Source organism: Schistocerca americana, chromosome 7 (genome assembly GCF_021461395.2).
Source record: "Schistocerca americana isolate TAMUIC-IGC-003095 chromosome 7, iqSchAmer2.1, whole genome shotgun sequence".
In the NCBI taxonomy this organism is placed as follows: domain Eukaryota; kingdom Metazoa; phylum Arthropoda; class Insecta; order Orthoptera; family Acrididae; genus Schistocerca; species Schistocerca americana.
The window spans coordinates 230,149,696-230,169,388 of NC_060125.1; the positions used below are offsets into that span (position 1 = coordinate 230,149,696).

The 19,693-nt window shown below is 39.7% G+C and overlaps 1 protein-coding gene across 1 annotated transcript; it reads left to right on the forward strand.

Annotated features, from left to right (window-relative positions):
- Window positions 1-6,185: 6,185 nt before the first annotated feature.
- LOC124621939 (ER membrane protein complex subunit 10) lies at window positions 6,186-18,690 on the forward strand. The gene is made up of 6 exons (XM_047147449.1): window positions 6,186-6,346; window positions 6,438-6,614; window positions 6,734-6,826; window positions 6,985-7,166; window positions 16,536-16,632; window positions 18,039-18,690. The coding sequence occupies exons 1-6, from the start codon at window positions 6,290-6,292 to the stop codon at window positions 18,156-18,158; spliced, it is 726 nt and encodes a 241-aa protein (XP_047003405.1). The 5' UTR covers window positions 6,186-6,289; the 3' UTR covers window positions 18,159-18,690.
- Window positions 18,691-19,693: the final 1,003 nt, after the last annotated feature.

Consider the following 19,693-nt stretch of genomic DNA (forward strand, 5'->3'; position numbering starts at 1 on the left):
TAATTGTAATTAATTTGTTTAAGAATTGCCCCAATAATAATTTTCTTATAAAGTACTGTTTTAAAGAAAAAGATTCATTTCAAGTTAAATAATATTTCCTATGCATTTCCTCCAAGAATCAAAATCAAAAATAGGCCAGCATTGCACGGAGCCGTGCCGAAAAATAAGAGCAGATATTGATGCAGTTTTACTGAAGTAAGGATTTTGGTTTCTCTATTCAGGTTTAATTATTTCACAGGGCCGAAGGTCAGCGCAGCTGCCCTTATAAAATTTATCAGGTTTAATTATTTGTGTTGAGATGTTACATCCAGTTCATGCTTCATTATTTAATTAATATTATTGTGAGTTTAATGAGCAATCTTCATTAGTTAATGTTTGTGGGGAGTTTACATTTGGGCCATTATTATTCTTTAATTTTTCAAGCAGGTTACGCTTGGCTCATTATTATTATGCAGTTTTGTGGGAAGACAATATTATTCTTATATTTTTGTGGGGAGGTTACACTATAATTAGAGCTACATGGTATGTACCCATGATAAGTTACTATCCCTCCTTTCACATATTTTTCTTTGCATCCGCAGCAACAACAGTAATTCACCATCGCTATTACACTATCAACAAACGGTGAAAACACAACAAAACTCTTGATATTATGAACTTGAAACTCTGTGGAAAGCACACACGCACAGTGAAGTCCCGAAAACACGTGACAATCCTGGTTTAATGTTGACAACATGAGCAGAACGCAATGCTCACTCCAGAGATGTTTATTCTATGATGCACTACAGTGATATTTCAAGCCGAAGAGAGAACGACCTAGCAGCAGCAAAGGTGAAAAAGTAGATCCTGAAAGTACAGAAACTAGTGGAGCTACTGTAGCTACATCTTTATCTTCAGGACATGAATGGAAAGTTGACGAACACAGTACTGCGACCACCGCATACATTAGCAATGCTGACGGTGGGCCATCCACAACATGTTCAACAGACCTCGTCTGGACTCAAGACCTGCTTTGTGACGAAAGCTCGGAGATTGAAACATCAGGCAGAACTGAAATTAGGCGACCCGATTCGGAAAATACCAGAGGAAAATCAGCCGAGGCACTCACCACCGGAGAAGGGACTGAAGGCGAGCCTAAACTGGAAGACACAATTGACTCAGATCCCGGAAGATGGCCGGTAATTATTACCGACTGCATTCGAATGACTTTGGTCATGCGAGGTCCTCCCGAGCGCATTAAGGAAGCTGAAGAATGTCCTAAAAACGCGGACAACCGGCGTTTCAGTCCTGTGCACTACAGCTATTCTTTGGAGAATTTAGAAGTAGCAGATATACATTGGTTGGTATACTCAAAGAGCAAGGATGCTTTATTCTGCTCTTGTTGCAAAATTTTTTCGTCATCTACAGTAAAAACTATAAAGAATGGTATAATCGACTGGCGGCACCTTGCTTCGTGCTTCGTATCTCGAAAGTCACGAGAAGTCTACCGAGCATTTGAATTCATATAAAAATAGGTTGTGTTTTCCGAGGGACTAAAAAAGTCACGAACTGCCGACGCCCATCATCAAAGGCCTATGAATACTGAAAGCGAACATTGGAAAAATGTTTTTGAGCGCTTAATAGCAATAATCCATTTCCTGGGTCGGTAATGTCTGCCTTTGAGGGGATGTAGAGACACACTCTTTCAGCCTGACAACGGAAACTTCTTGCAACTTGTTGAATTACTCGGATAGTTCGACACTGCGATGATGGAGCACGTGCACAGAACATAGCAAGGTAAGAACAAGGGTCACCATTATCTTGGAAAAGAAACACAGAATGAAATAATTCATCTTATTGGATCATCTGTAACCAACAACATTCTGTTAATGATAAAATCTGAAAAGTATTACAGTATAATTCAGGACTGCACACCAGATATTTCATAAGTTGAGCAGATGACAGTTGTGGTACGTTTCACCCAGAAGACAAAACTCGACAGGGTATACAATGTCCGAATTCGGGAGCATATCCTGGGATTTCCTCCAGTGCCCAATTCTTCAAGCTCCACTTTGACGCAGATCGTACTCAAGTTCCTGGAAGATAGAAAATCCTGTTGTGTAATATGAGAGGGCAAGGATACGACAATGGAGCAAACATGAAGCGAAAGAAGTCTGGTCTCCAGAAAAGAATTTCAGATATGAACAAGAGAGCATTTTATGTACCATGTAGCAGTCACTCATTGAATCTTGTTGTAAACAATGCCGCTATGTCTTCTAAATATGCTGTTTTCATGTTTTCGACAGTTAAAAGCTTGTATGACTTTTTCTCGTCCTCTGTTCGACGCTGGGATGTCTTGAAGAAGTATCTGCCTAACCTGTCGCTGAAGCCACTGAGCGATACTAGGTGGTAAAGGCCAATCGATGCACATACTCCTCTGAGGTTTCAAATTGGAGGCGTTTATGATGCAGTGGTTTAGATATCAGAAGAATTTGATGGCATGACCGCTGACGAAGCAACGTCACTTGGGAATCAAATTAAAAATTACAGCTCTCTCATTTCTCTGATAATCTGGTACGATGTTCTGCTTCAAATCAGTGTAGTCAGTAATATCCTCCAGACCATTAACATAAATGTTTCTGAGGGCGTGGAAATGCTTGAAAAAACGAAAGCATATTTTGAGACCTGGGGAACAGAAGAAAAGTTTCTGTCTTTCTTGACGGATTTCAAAGAATTGGCTACAGAATTGGAGCTACAAGATCTAACGTTATCACGGATAAGTGTTTCCCAGCGACGAAGTAAGAAGCCAATACACTTTACCTATGTAGGAAGGGATGAGACAATAGATGACCCAACAAAACGTTGCAAGGTTGAATTCTACTATTATCTTGTAGATATAGTAACCACATCTTTGGATGAGAGATTCAATCAACTGAAATCTCATTGTGATTATTTTGATTTTCTCTACGACATTGGCGAGCTGAAGAATGCACCTCCTGGGAGCCTGGACACAAAGTGTAGAAACCTCGCAACGATTTTGCAAGATCATGAGTCAAGCGACATTGATGCACTGGAGTTGAGGGAAGAACTAAAAGAGCTTTCAACATTGTTGAAACCTGGAATGGGTCCAAAAGAGACTCTGAAGTTTATAGGAAGACATAATTTTAGCCCTAATGTTAACATTGCTCTGAGAATTCTCCTAATGCTCCCAGGGACAGTTACGAGTGGAGAGAGGAGTTTCTCAAATCTGAAATTGATAAAGACATACCAACGATCAATGATGACCCAAACTCGTTTGAATGATCTTGCAGGAATATCGATTGAGCACGAGCTTGCAGAGGACTTAAAATACACATATCGTGTGTAAGAGTTTGCACAAGCAAAAGCCAGGAAGGTTCGATTTGTCTAGTATTTTTTTAAATTTTTATGTTATGATTAGTGTCTTGGTTATTTACTGTGATGTTTCTTATTTTGTTCAACATCAAATAGTTATAGTAAATATTAATGTTCAAACCAAATTATCGTTAAATTGTAAATATACACTCCTGGAAATGGAAAAAAGAACACATTGACACCGGTGTGTCAGACCCACCATACTTGCTCCGGACACTGCGAGAGGGCTGTACAAGCCATGATCACACGCACGGCACAGCGGACACACCAGGAACCGCGGTGTTGGCCGTCGAATGGCGCTAGCTGCGCAGCATTTGTGCACCGCCGCCGTCAGTGTCATCCAGTTTGCCGTGGCATACGGAGCTTCATCGCAGTCTTTAACACTGGTAGCATGCCGCGACAGTGTAGACGTGAACCGTATGTGCAGTTAACGGACTTTGAGCGAGGGCGTATAGTGGGCATGCGGGAGGCCGGGTGGACGTACCGCCGAATTGCTCAACACGTGGGGCGTGAGGTCTCCACAGTATATCGATGTTGTCGCCAGTGGTCGGCGGAAGGTGCACGTGCCCGTCGACCTGGGACCGGACCGCAGCGGCGCACGGATGCACGCCAAGGCCGTAGGATCCTACGCAGTGCCGTAGGGGACCGCACCGCCACTTCCCAGCAAATTAGGGACACTGTTGCTCCTGGGGTATCGGCGAGGACCATTCGCAACCGTCTCCATGAAGCTGGGCTATGGTCCCGCACTCCATTAGGCCGTCTTCCGCTCACGCCCCAACATCGTGCAGCCCGCCTCCAGTGGTGTCGCGACAGGCGTGAATGGAGGGACGAATGGAGACGTGTCGTCTTCAGCGATGAGAGTCGCTTCTGCCTTGGTGCCAATGATGGTCGTATGCGTGTTTGGCACCGTGCAGGTGGGCATCATGGTGTGGGGAGCGATCTCCTACACTGGCCGTACACCACTGGTGATCGTCGAGGGGACACTGAATAGTGCACGGTACATCCAAACCGTCATCGAACCCATCGTTCTACCATTTCTAGACCGGCAAGGGAACTTGCTGTTCCAACAGGACAATGCACGTCCGCATGTATCCCGTGCCACCCAACGTTCTCTAGAAGGTGTAAGTCAACTACCCTGGCCAGCAAGATCTCTGGATCTGTCCCTCATTGAGCATGTTTGGGACTGGATGAAGCGTCGTCTCAGGCGGTCTGCACGTCCAGCACGAACGCTGGTCCAACTGAGGCGCCAGGTGGAAATGGCATGGCAAGCCATTCCACAGGACTACATCCAGCATCTCTACGATCGTCTCCATGGGAGAATAGCAGCCTGCATTGCTGCGAAAGGTGGATATACACTGTACTAGTGCCGACATTGTGCATGCTCTGTTGCCTGTGTCTATGTGCCAGTGGTTCTTTCAGTGTGATCATGTGAGGTATCTGACCCCAGGAATGAGTCAATAAAGTTTCCCCTTCCTGGGACAATGAATTCACGGTGTTCTTATTTCAATTTCCAGGAGTGTATTTTGTTTTCCACACTGTTCACAACCACTGAAAAATGTTCACTTACGTTAACTGTAAGTTCATGCCGCGCGGGATTAGCCGAGCGGTCTCAGGCGCCGCAGTCATGGACTGTGCGGCTGGTCCCGGCGGAGGTTCGAGTCCTCCCTCGGGCATGGGTGTGTGTGTTTGTCCTTAGTATAGTTTAGGTTATGTAGTGTGTAAGCTTAGGGACTGATGACCTTAGCAGTTAAGTCCCATAAGATTTCACACACATTTGAACATTTTTGTAAATTCACAAGGTTTATTAAAATTAGCTGGATTTCTGCAGTGAGGTTTGACTCCATTTTTTCAGCTGATGCCCAGCGACTGTTTTGTACAAATCTGTAGAGAATGTCACCAATCCTTCGAAATTTTTGTTTTTATTTTCTGATCTACATAGATTTCGGGCACAGTGTGACTATTCTCTATGCTTTGAGTTATGTTTACATCTATACCGTCATGCTCAATGTAACTGTCAACATCACGGTTTAGATGTAAGCATATACTAAAAGCTTTGAGACTGGCCACTCAGTGGCTGAAACGTAGGTAGATCTGAAAAGTAAAAACAAAAATTGCTATTGATTGCTGACATCTTCTACAGAAATTTTTTATAAATAAAACTCCACAAACGTTTTGAAAAAAAAAAAAAAACGAGTGGTTGGGAGGGGGGGGGGGGGCAATTTAGCAGGTCGCATGGGGTGGCACTTGGGCTTGCGCCGGCACTGGTAAGAAGACTCCAAAATTCCTTTTTTGTAGTTTCTCATCTGTTGAAGTTTAAGGTGCTTTTGTGAGGCACACTCAGAACTCCTGTTCGCTCATTTCTTCGTTCGTCAAAATAGGTTGCAAGGTTAATGACCTTGTTTCAAAAGAATATTAATTCTCATTTTACTGAGAAATTCATCAATAAGAAAGCTCAAAGAAGTATATGCTCTCATAATTAAAGCGTACGGGCAATTCTTTTGTCATCTTATATGAATACATATATGTTCATAACGCTTCAGAATTCTATGAAATTATAAAACCGTCAAAGTTGCACAGTAGCTTTTTTAAAAATTTAAGTAGCGACCAGTTCTGGACTTTAGTCCATTATTAAGCTATCCACATAAGTCCTACCATATCACCGTAATGTGTGCACGCTGACCAAATTGCTTGTATGAGCGGCTAAGGGCTATATTCTACTAACATACGACAGTACAATGCTGCGCTCACTTTTTTTGAGATTCCATTTACGGATCTAGCCATTATTTGAGAGTGTGTTGGCAATACTGCACATTGGTTACTACTTTGTTTTCCACTCATGTAAACTTTGGAGTTTGGAAAATGTGATCGTGCAGAAGAACGTAAACATAGTGTTTTGAAAGTGTTATGTGATCAGAAGATGGAATTATTTGGTGCTTTGTTCTTTTTGGCCAAATGTTTAGCTATTACTTTTGGGGTAATTATTTTGCAGTGTTGTTCATTGTGTTTTAATGGGTTATTAATCAGTGGTCTGAAACATTTACGAAATTAAATATTGTTTGATACAGTTTCAGTCAGGAGTAGACTATGATGGAGTATTAAATGTGAAACTGCGCCATGCTCTTGATCATGTTCCTAGCCCAGAGTTCACTGATCGTGGTGCAATAACGATACAGAGCATACGAACTGGAGCTGTTTCAGCACAACAGATTTCCCTTTCTGCATTTGACAGACAGAAATTGAAGGTTTGCAGAAACTTGCAATAGTCTCAGACTAATTACATATCTTGATTCATATTATTACAACTTCGATAGCATTATGATATTTTGAAAGAAAAACATTCTCATTATTAATTTTGTTGTAGCACCTCGCAGAAAAAGACGGCTTGTACAGGATTAATGCAACCGTTCGGACTGTGGATGGAAAGGAAATTTCATTTTTGACATTTGTGAAAGCTGTAAGTAAATGTGAATTTATAATACTGCTATGCTCCAGTTACCCTGAAACTATACTACTTGTATCATTGTAAATTTTTCTGTAGATTAGGGTGGATAATTAAAAATCAGTATTTGGATGTGTCCCCCTTATCTACAATATTTTTATGTTAACTTTTAGTGCTCTCTGGTGGAGTCGGGGCTCTCAGATATACTAACGGTCTCACTGGACCATACAGGAATGCCTGTTGCTGTGACTGCAAGTACTATATCAGATGGGTGCCATGGAGACCTAGAAATTATTGAAGATCTACGCAACTTTAACACCAGTGTATTTGTCAAGCACATGGAACAGGGACCTGTGTAAGTTTTATGTTTTGTGTTTACTATGATTTTGTAAGTTATACATATGTAATAGTGTTGTAGGATGTGAGGGAGGATGCTTTCAAAATTTTCTGAAACTGATCTCTCAAAGCTTAAATTGAAATTTCCCTTCATAAAAAGACATAGGTTGTTGCAACATATACCATAAAGTCTCGCAAGGTCAGCGATGTCAGACCAATATCAATTAAGTTGGAATGTAACTATGTGGATGTGAGTTTGAAAAATCAAGAAATGTGATTATGAAATGATGGTTGCAGCAACAAACTGGTCTGTCCATTTAGGTTCATCTCTTACAGTGTTAGTTCCATGTTGCACACTTTAAACTGCGCTTCATAACTGCACCAACCATCACTAGTTTGTCAGACTTTATTGTTGCCAACATTTGCTACTTATTTAATAGGCTTATTCTTAAAAACATTAGGCTACATATACTATACATCAGTTAAGTTAGGGAAGATATAATTTGGAGCAGGCCAGCACTTACCTTCAGGTAGTGAAATTCCAGCTGCTGCTAATAGACATATAGCTTTCAGAAGTAGGTTGGTTAAGGGTATGTAGGAGGACAAGATCTTTCAAATTGCAGACCGTCCTCACGACAGGTGGGACCCTTCCAATCTGAGGCTTGAGTGATCTGTCCTGCCTTTCAGATAGCCCCTAACCTATCCACTTTCCCTCCTTGGTAAAGAAACTTAACAATATAGTATTTCCTAATTTTGTATGTGACTATCCACATTAGCCTAACTGGAATTTTGCCTTCTGAATGTAAGTAATATTAGCAGTCGTGGGAAATACGGAAGCGTCCGATCCCGCCCGTCTGCTTTGACCCATGACGTCACAAATATGGCGGAAACAAAAACAAACACACACACTTTCCACAAGAAGCCTAATGACACTAACGCCACAAGTGTGGAAAATGGGGTGTTTTGGGTGGGGGGCAAACTAAATATAAACAAATTTAGACGCCTTGCGTAGCTACAACGTGTAAGTGAAGACAGCCATGCATGAATACCCACCCACCTCCCCAGGGGTCGTAACCCCTGCAACCCATAGAAGATAAAGATGCTTCAGTAGTTGACTAGTGTTTTTTGTCTTTTTTTAAAAAAATCTCACGGGATAGAACGAACAGATCGGAAAGATAAATATAATAAACTAAAACAGAAATTGGAGGAAACAGATAATTAAAATAAGTAATAAGTGTTTTTAAATTTAAAAAAAAATCTCACGAGATAGAACGAACAGATCAGAAAAGTAAATAATATAAGATAAAACAGAACTGGAGACAGCCACACTCAAACCAAACTCCGCGCCATCATGACGTCACAGACGACAACACCCTTACGTCACGGGTCAAAGCCGACGCGTGGGATCGGACGCTTCTGTCGACCCCAATCGTGTATCCTTGTAATGTTACAGAAAAGTGTAATCTGGTAGTTTAATCAGTCTCAGTATCTCCCTGCCACATTAGAATTTTTGGCTAATATCAAAGATTGTGATTCCACATATTGGCTTTGACCTGTGCCATCTTCAAATTGATGCATACTCCTATGTAAAGTTTATGCAATATGACAACCATAGCATCACACATGACACAAATGAACAGACAGAAACAACACAAAAAATATTTAATAGCAGAAACTATCAAGTCAAGTGTGTGAATTAGGGCATTACACACAGGGACAAACTAAATGTACAACAATCCTAATAATAAAGACATACCAAGTGAATACTAATGCAAAAGAACCAAATGAGAACCTCAGCAATTAAAACACACACACACACACACACACACACACACACACACACACACACACACTAAAAACAAAATAAGCATTAACGAACAAGGAACCTCACCTGATTGGCCTCCAAATATTGTCACACCAACACCACCACATGTACTCAATCTTGGTTTGAGAAGCAGTGACTTTGGTCAATTTCGGAAATTCACCATGCTGCACAGACAATTGATCATAAAGCCATATAACTGAAGAACTTTAATTGTGCAGCTCCAGCTACGACTAACTAACTGCTAGTAAATTTACACATAAAATCCATATGTAGTATCAAAAACGAAAAACACAAAAATTAAGTTTCAAACCATTAATAATACAATTTACTAACAATTCCAAAACAAATCATTAGAAACCCATTGCTCACTAACATTACCCACAAACAATTGAGAAGCATAAAAATCCCACACTGAAGTGTGTAACCACTGATACCAACAACCCATGGTCCATTTCAAATAGCTGCACCACAGTCACATCACACTACACAGTTATGTTGGAGGTCATTAAATAAATTATTATATCAATACAGTTCCTTGAGGTGACCCATTCAGTACTTACGTACTGTACTGCATGTCATGTAACTTCTCTCATCCTTTGTGTGGTGTGTTCAGCAACTCCATACAGTACAGGGGAATGTTAGTTTTATATGTGGACCGGTTTGAATGTAAACTGCCAGGAATCTGCACAGATTAAACTCCTACTCTTCGCTCCTATGTCTAAAGCTTTTAGAAACCATTGTGTCAGTCTTGCAGTGTCATTTTTCTTTTACTCCTTCCCCTATATTTCAGTGTATGATTTCCATGTCCCTTTTCAGTTGCTACCCTGTGTTGAAATTACAAACCTAGCTGTCTTAAGTTGTTTGTAAATATATTTTCTTACTTGATACACCAAGTTCCATAAATTATCTTTATGTGGTCACCATTGGGTTCATTTCAGTGTTATTTAGAGGAAAAGTACATATTTCAGGTTTGTATTTCTCACAAACCTAGTTTACAGATGACCTTCATTCCAGTGACCGCTTCTACCTCTGGTTCAGTCTACTGCTTGTAGCAATCCTCAAAAGGAAGCCTTTGAGATGGGTAATCAGCGGAACAAACTGAACACAAGGACAACATCTAGGACTGGAGTGGTGTACATGTTCCCTACCACTGATTTATACACCCCAAAGACACCAGGTCTTTGTAGGAGGCATTATGTCCCTTTGTGAAGTGTGCAACACTCCTCTACATCTGAGGCTATGCATGTGACTGTGCAACAATTTAAATACTATGCAACAAGTGGTGCAAAAAGTGGTGACTTGTTTTAAATGTTAAAAAATGTAAAATTGCGCCCTTCACAAAATGAAAAAATGTATTGTATGACTATAATATCAGTGAGTCACTATTGGAATTGGCCAACGTGTTATACCTCAGACTGTTGATATTATTAATTTTAAGGTAAATTACCTTGATATCTTAGTGAAAAGGATATTCAATTGTATATATACAAAATACATCTGTTATGTTCAAAGGCACCCATATAGGGGAAAAGGGGAAGGGTCCGGTCCACACCTCCCCCTTTCCAGCTGTTAGGGACAGGAAAATGTATAGTGTAATCAGGTGTATTTTCTTTCAAGAAAATTAATTAAAAGTCAGTATTACATAGGTTTTTTAACAGTTTCTGTACTGGAACCTTTTTATGGGTACCTTACAAGTCACCATTAATCCTGCAAAATTCACTCAAAAAAAAGAGGGGGGGGGGTCAGAAAAAGACGCACAGTGAAGAAATTATCCAAATGGGTCGCAAATTGGTAGATGTGATGTACATGTACAGACAAGCAAATGAGTACAGTTTCAGGAGAAAATTCACTGATTTATTCAAGAGGAAGAGCTTCACAAATTGAGCAATTCTGGACCTTATGCATGCGGTTATTCAGCTTGGCATTCATTGATAAGAGTTGTTGGATGCACTCCAAAGGGACATTGTGCAAATTCTGTCCAACTGATGTGTTAGATCATCAAAATCCCGAGATGGTTGGAGGGCACTGCTCATAATGCTCGAAACGTTCTAAATTGGGGAGGGATCCAGCCAAGGTAAGGTTTGGCAAACACAAAGACAAGCAGTAGATACTCTCACCATATGCGGAAGGGTATTATCTTGCTGAAATGTAATCCCAGGATGGCTTGCAGTGAAGGGCAACAAAATGCGATGTAGAATATCCTCAATGTACTGCTGTGCTATAACAGTGCAATGGATGACAACCAAAGGGGTCCTGTTATGAAAAAAATAGCACCCAAGACCATCACTTCTTAGTTTCGGGGAACATGGCAGGTGACAGTCAGGTTGGTAGCCCATCATTGTCTGGGATGTCTCCAGACACATCTTCGGCCTGGAATCTCATTGACTGGAGGGTCATTCCACACCAAGTGGTCTAAAACTGAAAAAAGTTCCCACCATCATGGTCTCCAATTTTCGTCAAATTTTAACTGTAGCTTTAGTCAAGTGTTGAAGTAAGTTTCCCAAGATTTCAGGCCTCTAGCTGCAATAGCTGCTGATCTAGACCCCCTTGTCTGAAGTGTACTTAGTCCGTGTGCATGCAACATAAAAAAAATGTCATATTTGGAGTCTAATAAAATCGAAACTAATTCATAAGAATGGTTAGTAAGATGCGACCCTGTACAGTTTTTTTTGCTGATTCCAACGAAATTATGTATAACATTACTCATGCAAACCCCGGTCAAATAACTCGACTCAAAGTATACTTCAAAATTTGTCGTGACACAACGCGACAAATTTTGACCAATATTAAGACTGCAATGATTTCCTTGCAGTTGAAGATATGGACTTGAACTTTTGGCCAAGCTTCATGCTTGTGCTAGACATAATGCAGCCGGATTTGCAATGATCCAGGCCATATGGTCGCCCTGCAGTATCTCTTCAAATTAGGCAGTGTCAGCACAAACGGTAAAATTTACCAAAGTTTCAAGCCAATTACTAAAAAATAGTTGGCCTGAATCTGCTTGTGAATAGTATCACCTAAAAGAGAAACTCTTGCTCTACAAGACTGACATTTGTTTTTTTTGCAACGCGACCATTAAGTACTCATTAACTCACATCAAAGTTGTTATATTTTGTATGCGCGATGCACTAATTTTTCTTCATTTCTAGGAATTTGAATCTTAATAGTCGCTTAGAATTACTGATATAATTGGATATTTCATTCGTGTTTTATTCAGTGATTGGCCAGTGAGAGATGTCAGAAGTTAATGAAGAAGAAGAATCGTTGGCCCCCTGTTCAATTGGAAAAGATGCTGCTGCATCGAAGTGCCATGTTATCTTCTATGCTAAGAAGACTGGATTCAAAGCGTTTAGTGATTTCACAGAATGTGACCAGAAATTGCTTGTTTCGCGTTCAGAAGCCAAACTTGACGAAAATTCCATCATTTGCTTCCACCATGAAGCCCTCTTCCTACATGAATATCAAGCGATGCAAAAGAAATGTTGCAATCCATTCAAGAAGAGGAATCACAATGTAAAAGCTGGACTTAGACTGCTTGATAATGAAACAGCTGCCAAACTTTGCCTGTTAAAGAAAAAAGAAGTGATTGATATAAAACCTGGTCAGAAGCTTTGCCCTCGCTGCATGTCGGCACTGAACCAAAAGCTAGAAGATTCATCATCACTATCAACCCAATCTGAACAAGATTTCACAACGGATGAAACTGAACCAGCCATCAACAAAAGTTTATCATTTATTGGTGCTTCACCATTGAAAAGAAGACAACTAAGTAAAAGAGATAAGCAAAGCTATGCAAAAAGAAAGATCTTGGATGCACAAAGTTTAATTGGGAATCAAATTGCTGCTGCTGTAGGAATCAATTACGATGAACAGCCAAGTTCAAGTAAAAGTCGCCCATGCAATAATTGTGCAGATCTTGATAATCTTATAGAAGAGTTGAAAGAAAAATGTAAAGTGTCAAATCGTAGGACAAAAGTTCAAATATTGACCTTGGTTCCAAGAAGCTGGACAATTAAAGATACGACAACAGCATTTAATGTATCAGAAAGAATGGTAAAGCAAGCGAGAAAACTGAAGAATGAGCAAGGTGTTCTAGCTTTTCCAGCAAATCGGCAAGGAAGGAAGCTTTCAGATGAAGTTGTTCAGAAAGTACATGACTTTTTTCAAGATGACGAATTCAGCAGACTTTGTCCAGGGAAGAAAGACTGTGTGCCTGTGAGAATTTCAGGAACAAAGGTGTACAAGCAAAAGCGGTTGTTGCTTTGCAATTTGAAGGAAATGTACGTGTCTTATCAGAAGCAAAATGGACCAGAAATTGGCTTCTCAAAGTTTTGCGAGCTTAGACCAAAATGGTGTGTTACAGTTGGCTCTGCTGGAATGCACTCAGTTTGTGTCTGTACAATACACCAAAATGTCAAGCTTATGCTCACTGGTGCATCAATCAATGAAGACTACAAGGAAATTCTTAGCAAAGCTGTTTGCAGCTTGGAAAACAAGGATTGTATGCTTCATCGTTGTGAAAACTGCCCTGGTCCAGAAGGTGTAGAAGCAGTTATTGCAACATATTTTGAAGATAATGACCCTGAAGAACTGATTGAGTACAAACAATGGATTCATACCGACAGGGATACTTTAGAAACAAAGCAGCTTTCAACAGAAGAGTATGTTGAAGATATTGCAGCAAAAATTTGGAACCTGTCTTGTCATCACTACATTGCCAAGCATCAAAGCCAGCACCTGAAAGCTCTCAAAACTGATTTGAAAGAAGGCGAATTCATAATACTAATGGATTTTGCTGAAAACTATTCATTTATTGTTCAAGATGCAGTGCAAGGCTTTCACTGGGAAAACAGTCAAGCAACAGTTCATCCATTTGTAGTCTACTACTGTGAAAACGAAGAGGTGCAATGTGTGAATCTTTGTGTTATTAGTGACTGCCTTCGACACGATACGATTACTGTCCATGTTTACATTGGAAAAGTAATCAATTACCTGAAGATGCAATTTTCCAAAATAAGCCACATCCACTACTTCAGTGATGGTTCAGCTGCACAATATAAGAATTTCAAGAATTTTCTCAACTTATGCTATCACAAAGAAGATTTTGAAATAACAGCAGAATGGAATTTCTTTGGAACAAGCCATGGAAAGTCGCCTTGTGATGGCATTGGAGGCACAACAAAACGGTTGGCAGCAAGAGCAAGTTTGCAACGTCCATATGAAAACCAGATTCTAACACCCAAAGATCTTTTCAACTTCTGCAATGATAATATCAATGGAATCAAATTCTTTTTCATCAGCAAAGAGGAAGTTGAAGAAGAAAAAGCTTCTCAAGAAGAAAGATTCCTGCAAGGGCACACTCTAGCTGGCACAAGAGAAAACCACCATTTTTTGCCCATTGATATGACGACAATTAAGGTCAGTAGAGTTTCTAATGATGCGACATCTTTTTTGGCCAAAATTAGTGCTGCTGAAGTAGTAGTTCAAGTCATGGATCTTCAGCCTGGGCAGTATGTTGCTTGCATTTATGAAAAGAAATGGTGGATTGGAAACATCGTTGAAATCTCAGTCGAACAGAAAGATGCTTTCATAAGCTTTATGCATCCTCATGGTCCTGCAAGTTCATTTTATTGGCCCTTAAGACGTGATACTTGCTGGATTCCAGAACAACTTATCATTGGTGTTATTCCAGCTCCATCAGTGACATCATCTGGTCGGCAATACAGTTTTCCTGAAAGCATTCTCTTGCAAATCAACGATGCTTCCAGAATGATGAAGTAACTGAGGAAGACAGGCTTGGGAACCTGCATAAAGAAACCCACAATCAGGCTTGGGATCCTGTGGTAAAGACACCCTGTAATCAGGCTTGGGAACCTGCAGTAAAGATACCCACCCGTGGCTGTTACTGCATGGCTATCGGGCGTGGCCCCTATGGCGATGGGGATGCTGGTTTTATTGTGATAACCAGTAATGGCTCAGCCATCATGGACCAACGCAGGGCACTGCGCACACAAAATATAAGATACTTTGACCTGAGTAAATAAGCACTTAATGGAAGCGTTGCAAAAGAAAAATATATCCATCTCGTAGAGCAAGAGTTTCTCTTTCAGATGATACTATTCACAATTAAATCCAGGCTGACTATTTTGTAGTAATGGGCTTTGAACTTTGGTAAATAAAGCCATTTGCGCTGACACTGCCAAATTTGAAGAGATTTTGCAAGGCGACTATAAAGCCTGGGTAGTTGGAAATCCAGCTGTATTATGTCCAGCACAAAGATAAGACTTGGTAAAAAGTTCAAGTCCATATCTTTATCTGCAAGGAAATTATTGCAGTCTGAATATTGGTCAAAATTTGTCGCATTAAGTCACGACAGAATTAGGGGTACACTTTGAGTCGACTTGTTTGACCGGATTTTGCATCAGTAATCTTATAATTAATTTCGTTTGAATCAGCACAAAAAACTGTACAGGGTCTCATCTTACTAACCATTCTTATGAATTGGTTTCAATTTTATGAGACCCCAAAAATGGCATTTTGTCTGATGTCGCGCGCATGCGAACTTACTACCCTTCAGACAAGGGGGTGTAGATCAGCAAGTATTGCAGCTAGAGGCTTGAAATCTTGAGAAACTTAATTTAGCACTTGACTAGTGCTACAGATAAAATTTGAAGAAAATTGGAGACATGATGGTGGGAAGGTTTAGACCACTTGGCATGGAATGACCCTGGAGTAAAATTGTCTTCAGTGATGAGTCCCACTTCGAATTGAGTTTCGATGACCAGCAAAGACATTTCCGGGGACGATATCGCTCGGGGAGGTAATCCAAGAGTTGTAAAAGTGCCAAGCCAAATAACTTTTTGCATAAGGGCCAAATGTGGACAATTTCTTATTGGCCTGCTTAATTTGTGAAACTCTTTCTGTTGAATAACTCATCCGATTTTTTGAAATTGTTATCACTTGATCGTCTGTAAATTTAGATGCTGGTCATTGGGGCTCAGTTAGTTATGGGACACATCAGTGAAGACAGTTCTACTCCACCTGAAGACATGCAGTACAAACTTCAAGATTCTGTTAAATGTCCGACTTGCTCCATGAAATACTGGGGAAGAGTTTTAAATGTACCCCCAGGGAATCTGAGTCAGTCATGTTTTTCGTTAGTGACCAGACAGTCTCTCATTCCTGTATCCTTACTATAACTTTCTCCTCATTTTATCCAGTGTTTCAAAGAAGGCTTAGAATAATGATTAGACTTTTACAATTAAACTTAGGTGTGAATTGGTGAGGGGATGTGAATAAGAATGGGAGATATTGAATGTGACTTTTAACCAAGATTGTATTTTATCCTTTCTTTAAGTTTTAGAGATGCATATCTATTTCAACAAGAGTTGTTCATTCATTCATTCATTCACACACAATGCCCTATAAATTCCAGCATGAAGGAGAACCTTCAGGGATGTGGGGACAATCACGATCTAGTAACAGATAGGAGCAACCACTGCTTGTTTTTTTTATGTAATTATGTAAAAGTTATTTTCTTCAGTTGTGCTGTTTGCTTTTCAGGCCTGATACTGCTACCTACATACAGAAATTGGAGAAAGAGAAAGAAGCAAGAGAAAGAGGTGAAACACAAGACAACCGCTCTTTCCTAGCAAAATATGTAAGTTACATGAAGAAATTCCTCTGGACGTTGCTTAATTTTGTCATCTATGTAATTGTGTGTGTATTCTTTTTTATTATCCAAGGAATGATATTTGGCTGGAGGTGAATTTTTACTTTGCAGTCATTTTGTTTGGAAAATTATGCATTGTTTCTGGTTTTTAGTTATAAATTAATAACAGTTGATGTATTTGAAAGCGTTTCGTATATATTTGGTCTCTTACAGAGATGTGCAAGTACAAAAAAAAAAAGTGATAGAATTAGTTTCATTTGCGTTGTAATGTAACATCCCTGTTGATATTAAAATGACAAATATATGTAAACTATGTTACAACCAGAAGCCTTATCTATATTGGAAGAAAAATTCACGTGAGTAAGTGAGAAAGTTACAGAAAGACAGAATGGCTGGCCTTTATGGACATATTTCCAATATAGTCAATTGATACATTTAAAAGTAAAAAAACTATTCCTAGCTTTTGGGACGATAGGTTCTTTTCCTCATGGAGGAAAGAGGTATAAGTTAGGGGAGGTCATGAAGGAGGGGCAGAGATCATGGGATGATAGAGGGACCACCGGCTGTGAGTACTAGGGAAGACCATTATTTTTTCCTTTTGTCCTCACAACTTGTAGGTCTTCCTCACCCTGGGGTCTCTGCCCTTCCTTCCTAACCTCCCCTGATGTACCTTTCTTTCCCCACTGGGGAAGGAAATAGTAGTTCCAAAAGCTGGGATTAGTTTTTCACATTTAAATGTGACTTTCAGCAGTATTGGAATTTAACCGCAAGTACTGGCCACCCATTCTGTCTCTTTGTTATTCAACATACTTACCAATTGGTTGTCTAAATCACAGTTATACAAAAATGCATATTTGAAACCCCAGTGAAAAAGTATGTTAATATAATATACTGACTTGCTCTTGGCATGGAGTTGATAACATTAAATTAAATGACTTAGAATATCATATTGTGAGGAAAATTTTCTAGTTAAGGAATTGTTAACTATTATTCTTAATGGTGCTTGTATTCATGCCCAAAACACAAATGTTTTCTGCTTGAGAAAGATCCAGCTATTGTTAAAATTCTCATTTATTTAAGGAATTGAAAATTTATCTCTTGATTTGGCTGTTTTCTGTCATTTTATTTTGCAGCAGTGAACAATTATCAAGTAGCCCCTTGCCCCATCACCTCTTGTCTCCTCAATCTGATTGTAACTTCATATTTACTCTGTATTCTTTCACACATGCTTTAAGCAAACATTCATTCATAGTTCTTGTATTTTCATGTTAACAAACTGTTTGATATAGTAGTTTGGCCATGTAAATTGCCCACGGAAGCACCAGGTCGTTCATAATTTGGTCTACACATTATGTTTATCTACTTGTATTATAAGTGCATGTTGTATGTTTCAGTGGATGTACATAGTCCCAGTGGTGATCTTTGTGCTGCTGTCTGGTGCTGCTAACCCTGAAGGTGCTGCTGGCGGAGGGGGAGGTGGTGGGGGTGGCGGCGGGGGTGGCGCAGGCAGGTAGATAGCTCAGGTGCAACTTAATCGCCTGCTCCACTGCCTGGTTACAGCTGGACTAACAGTTCACTGGCTTATCCTGTATTCGCTTTACCTGACGTTGTACAATATGGTTCCGTTTCGTTCCTTAAAGTGGGCTTTTATCGGTGGCTCACAAGTAAACTATTTATGAACATTTGATGAACGTTGTGAAATCACATTGAATAAAACTGTTGATACTTTTTATCTTTGCACACTGTCGTATTACATTGAATATGATGTTCTATTATTATGTGCTCAGGTTTTCGATGTATGATTGTGGTTCTCACTTATGCCGTCTAATAGCAATACCATAACTGGTGTAGGCTTGTTGCTGCAGAACATTGTTGAATGCTTAAGCTGAGACAAAATGTGACTTTTTCTATATTTAATAATTTAGAATGAAAATATTTATTGCACTGTTACTGAAAATATATTTAAAATTGCAAATTTGAATATTGTTGTGTTGTATATGATTAGGAGTAGAGAAAATAAAACTGAGCTATTGATTTCACCCAAAAGTGCAGATATATTAGAGGGTAATTACTAAAGCTGGTCATGTTTTAGTAACTGCCCAGTACTCTTAGTATATTGAAAAAATATGGTTGTTGCTCACACTCTGGAAGTGGATGGATGTTTATTGTATGTCATAAATAACATTCGTACAATTATATGTTGCATAATTTAAGAATTGCACATTCCAAAGACAACATGCGATTCCTCCCTGCCCTCCCCCCATTCTCTCTCTCTCTCTCTCTCTCTCTCTCTCTCTCTCTCTCTCTCCCTCCCCCCCCCCCCCCCCCCCACCCTACCTCCCTACCTTCCCCCTCTCCATCCCTCCCCTTTCCATGGCCTGGAAGTTCGACTTCGTAGTCGTTACGAATATCTTTAATTTAATTACCCCCATCTCTTCAGCTCTGATATTTGCGCATTTGCTATTACTGCCGTAACATGTTTGTTTTGTTACTGCTTCATGCTTGCACTGAAGTATCATTTTAGGTATTGCATGGTATGGTGATTTTTGTCGGTGCAATATGGGATTTAAAAATTAATTCATTATTGGCAAGTGTAAATGAAGACTTGAAATTCTATTCAAGTTTCATTCTTACAGAAGTTCGTTGAAGAATGCAAGAGTTTGATTTTGGGGAAAAGGTGTCTGGTATTTCAGTCTTGTTTTTCTGAGGTCACAGTTTGCATATGTGTTTACAATTAGTAGAATATTTCTTAATTGAATTTGGGAATTTTGCAGCAAGTGCCTGCAGTGGCTTTTTTAAAGGGCTTTGCATGTGGAAAGTACAATAATCAATATTATACATGTTCTCAAGCTCAGTTCTATATTTGTAGAAGTGCTGCTTTTTTAAAGTTGCTCACAGTCAGTTGCCTGAATAAAATGAATGTGTTTACTACTGACTGTAATTCATAAATGTGAAAAATTGTCTTTTTATTAATATGACAAACAATTGTCAATGTTTAGTATGTCCAAAGCCCTCTTTAAAGATGTGAATGAACTTTGTGGTCATGCTC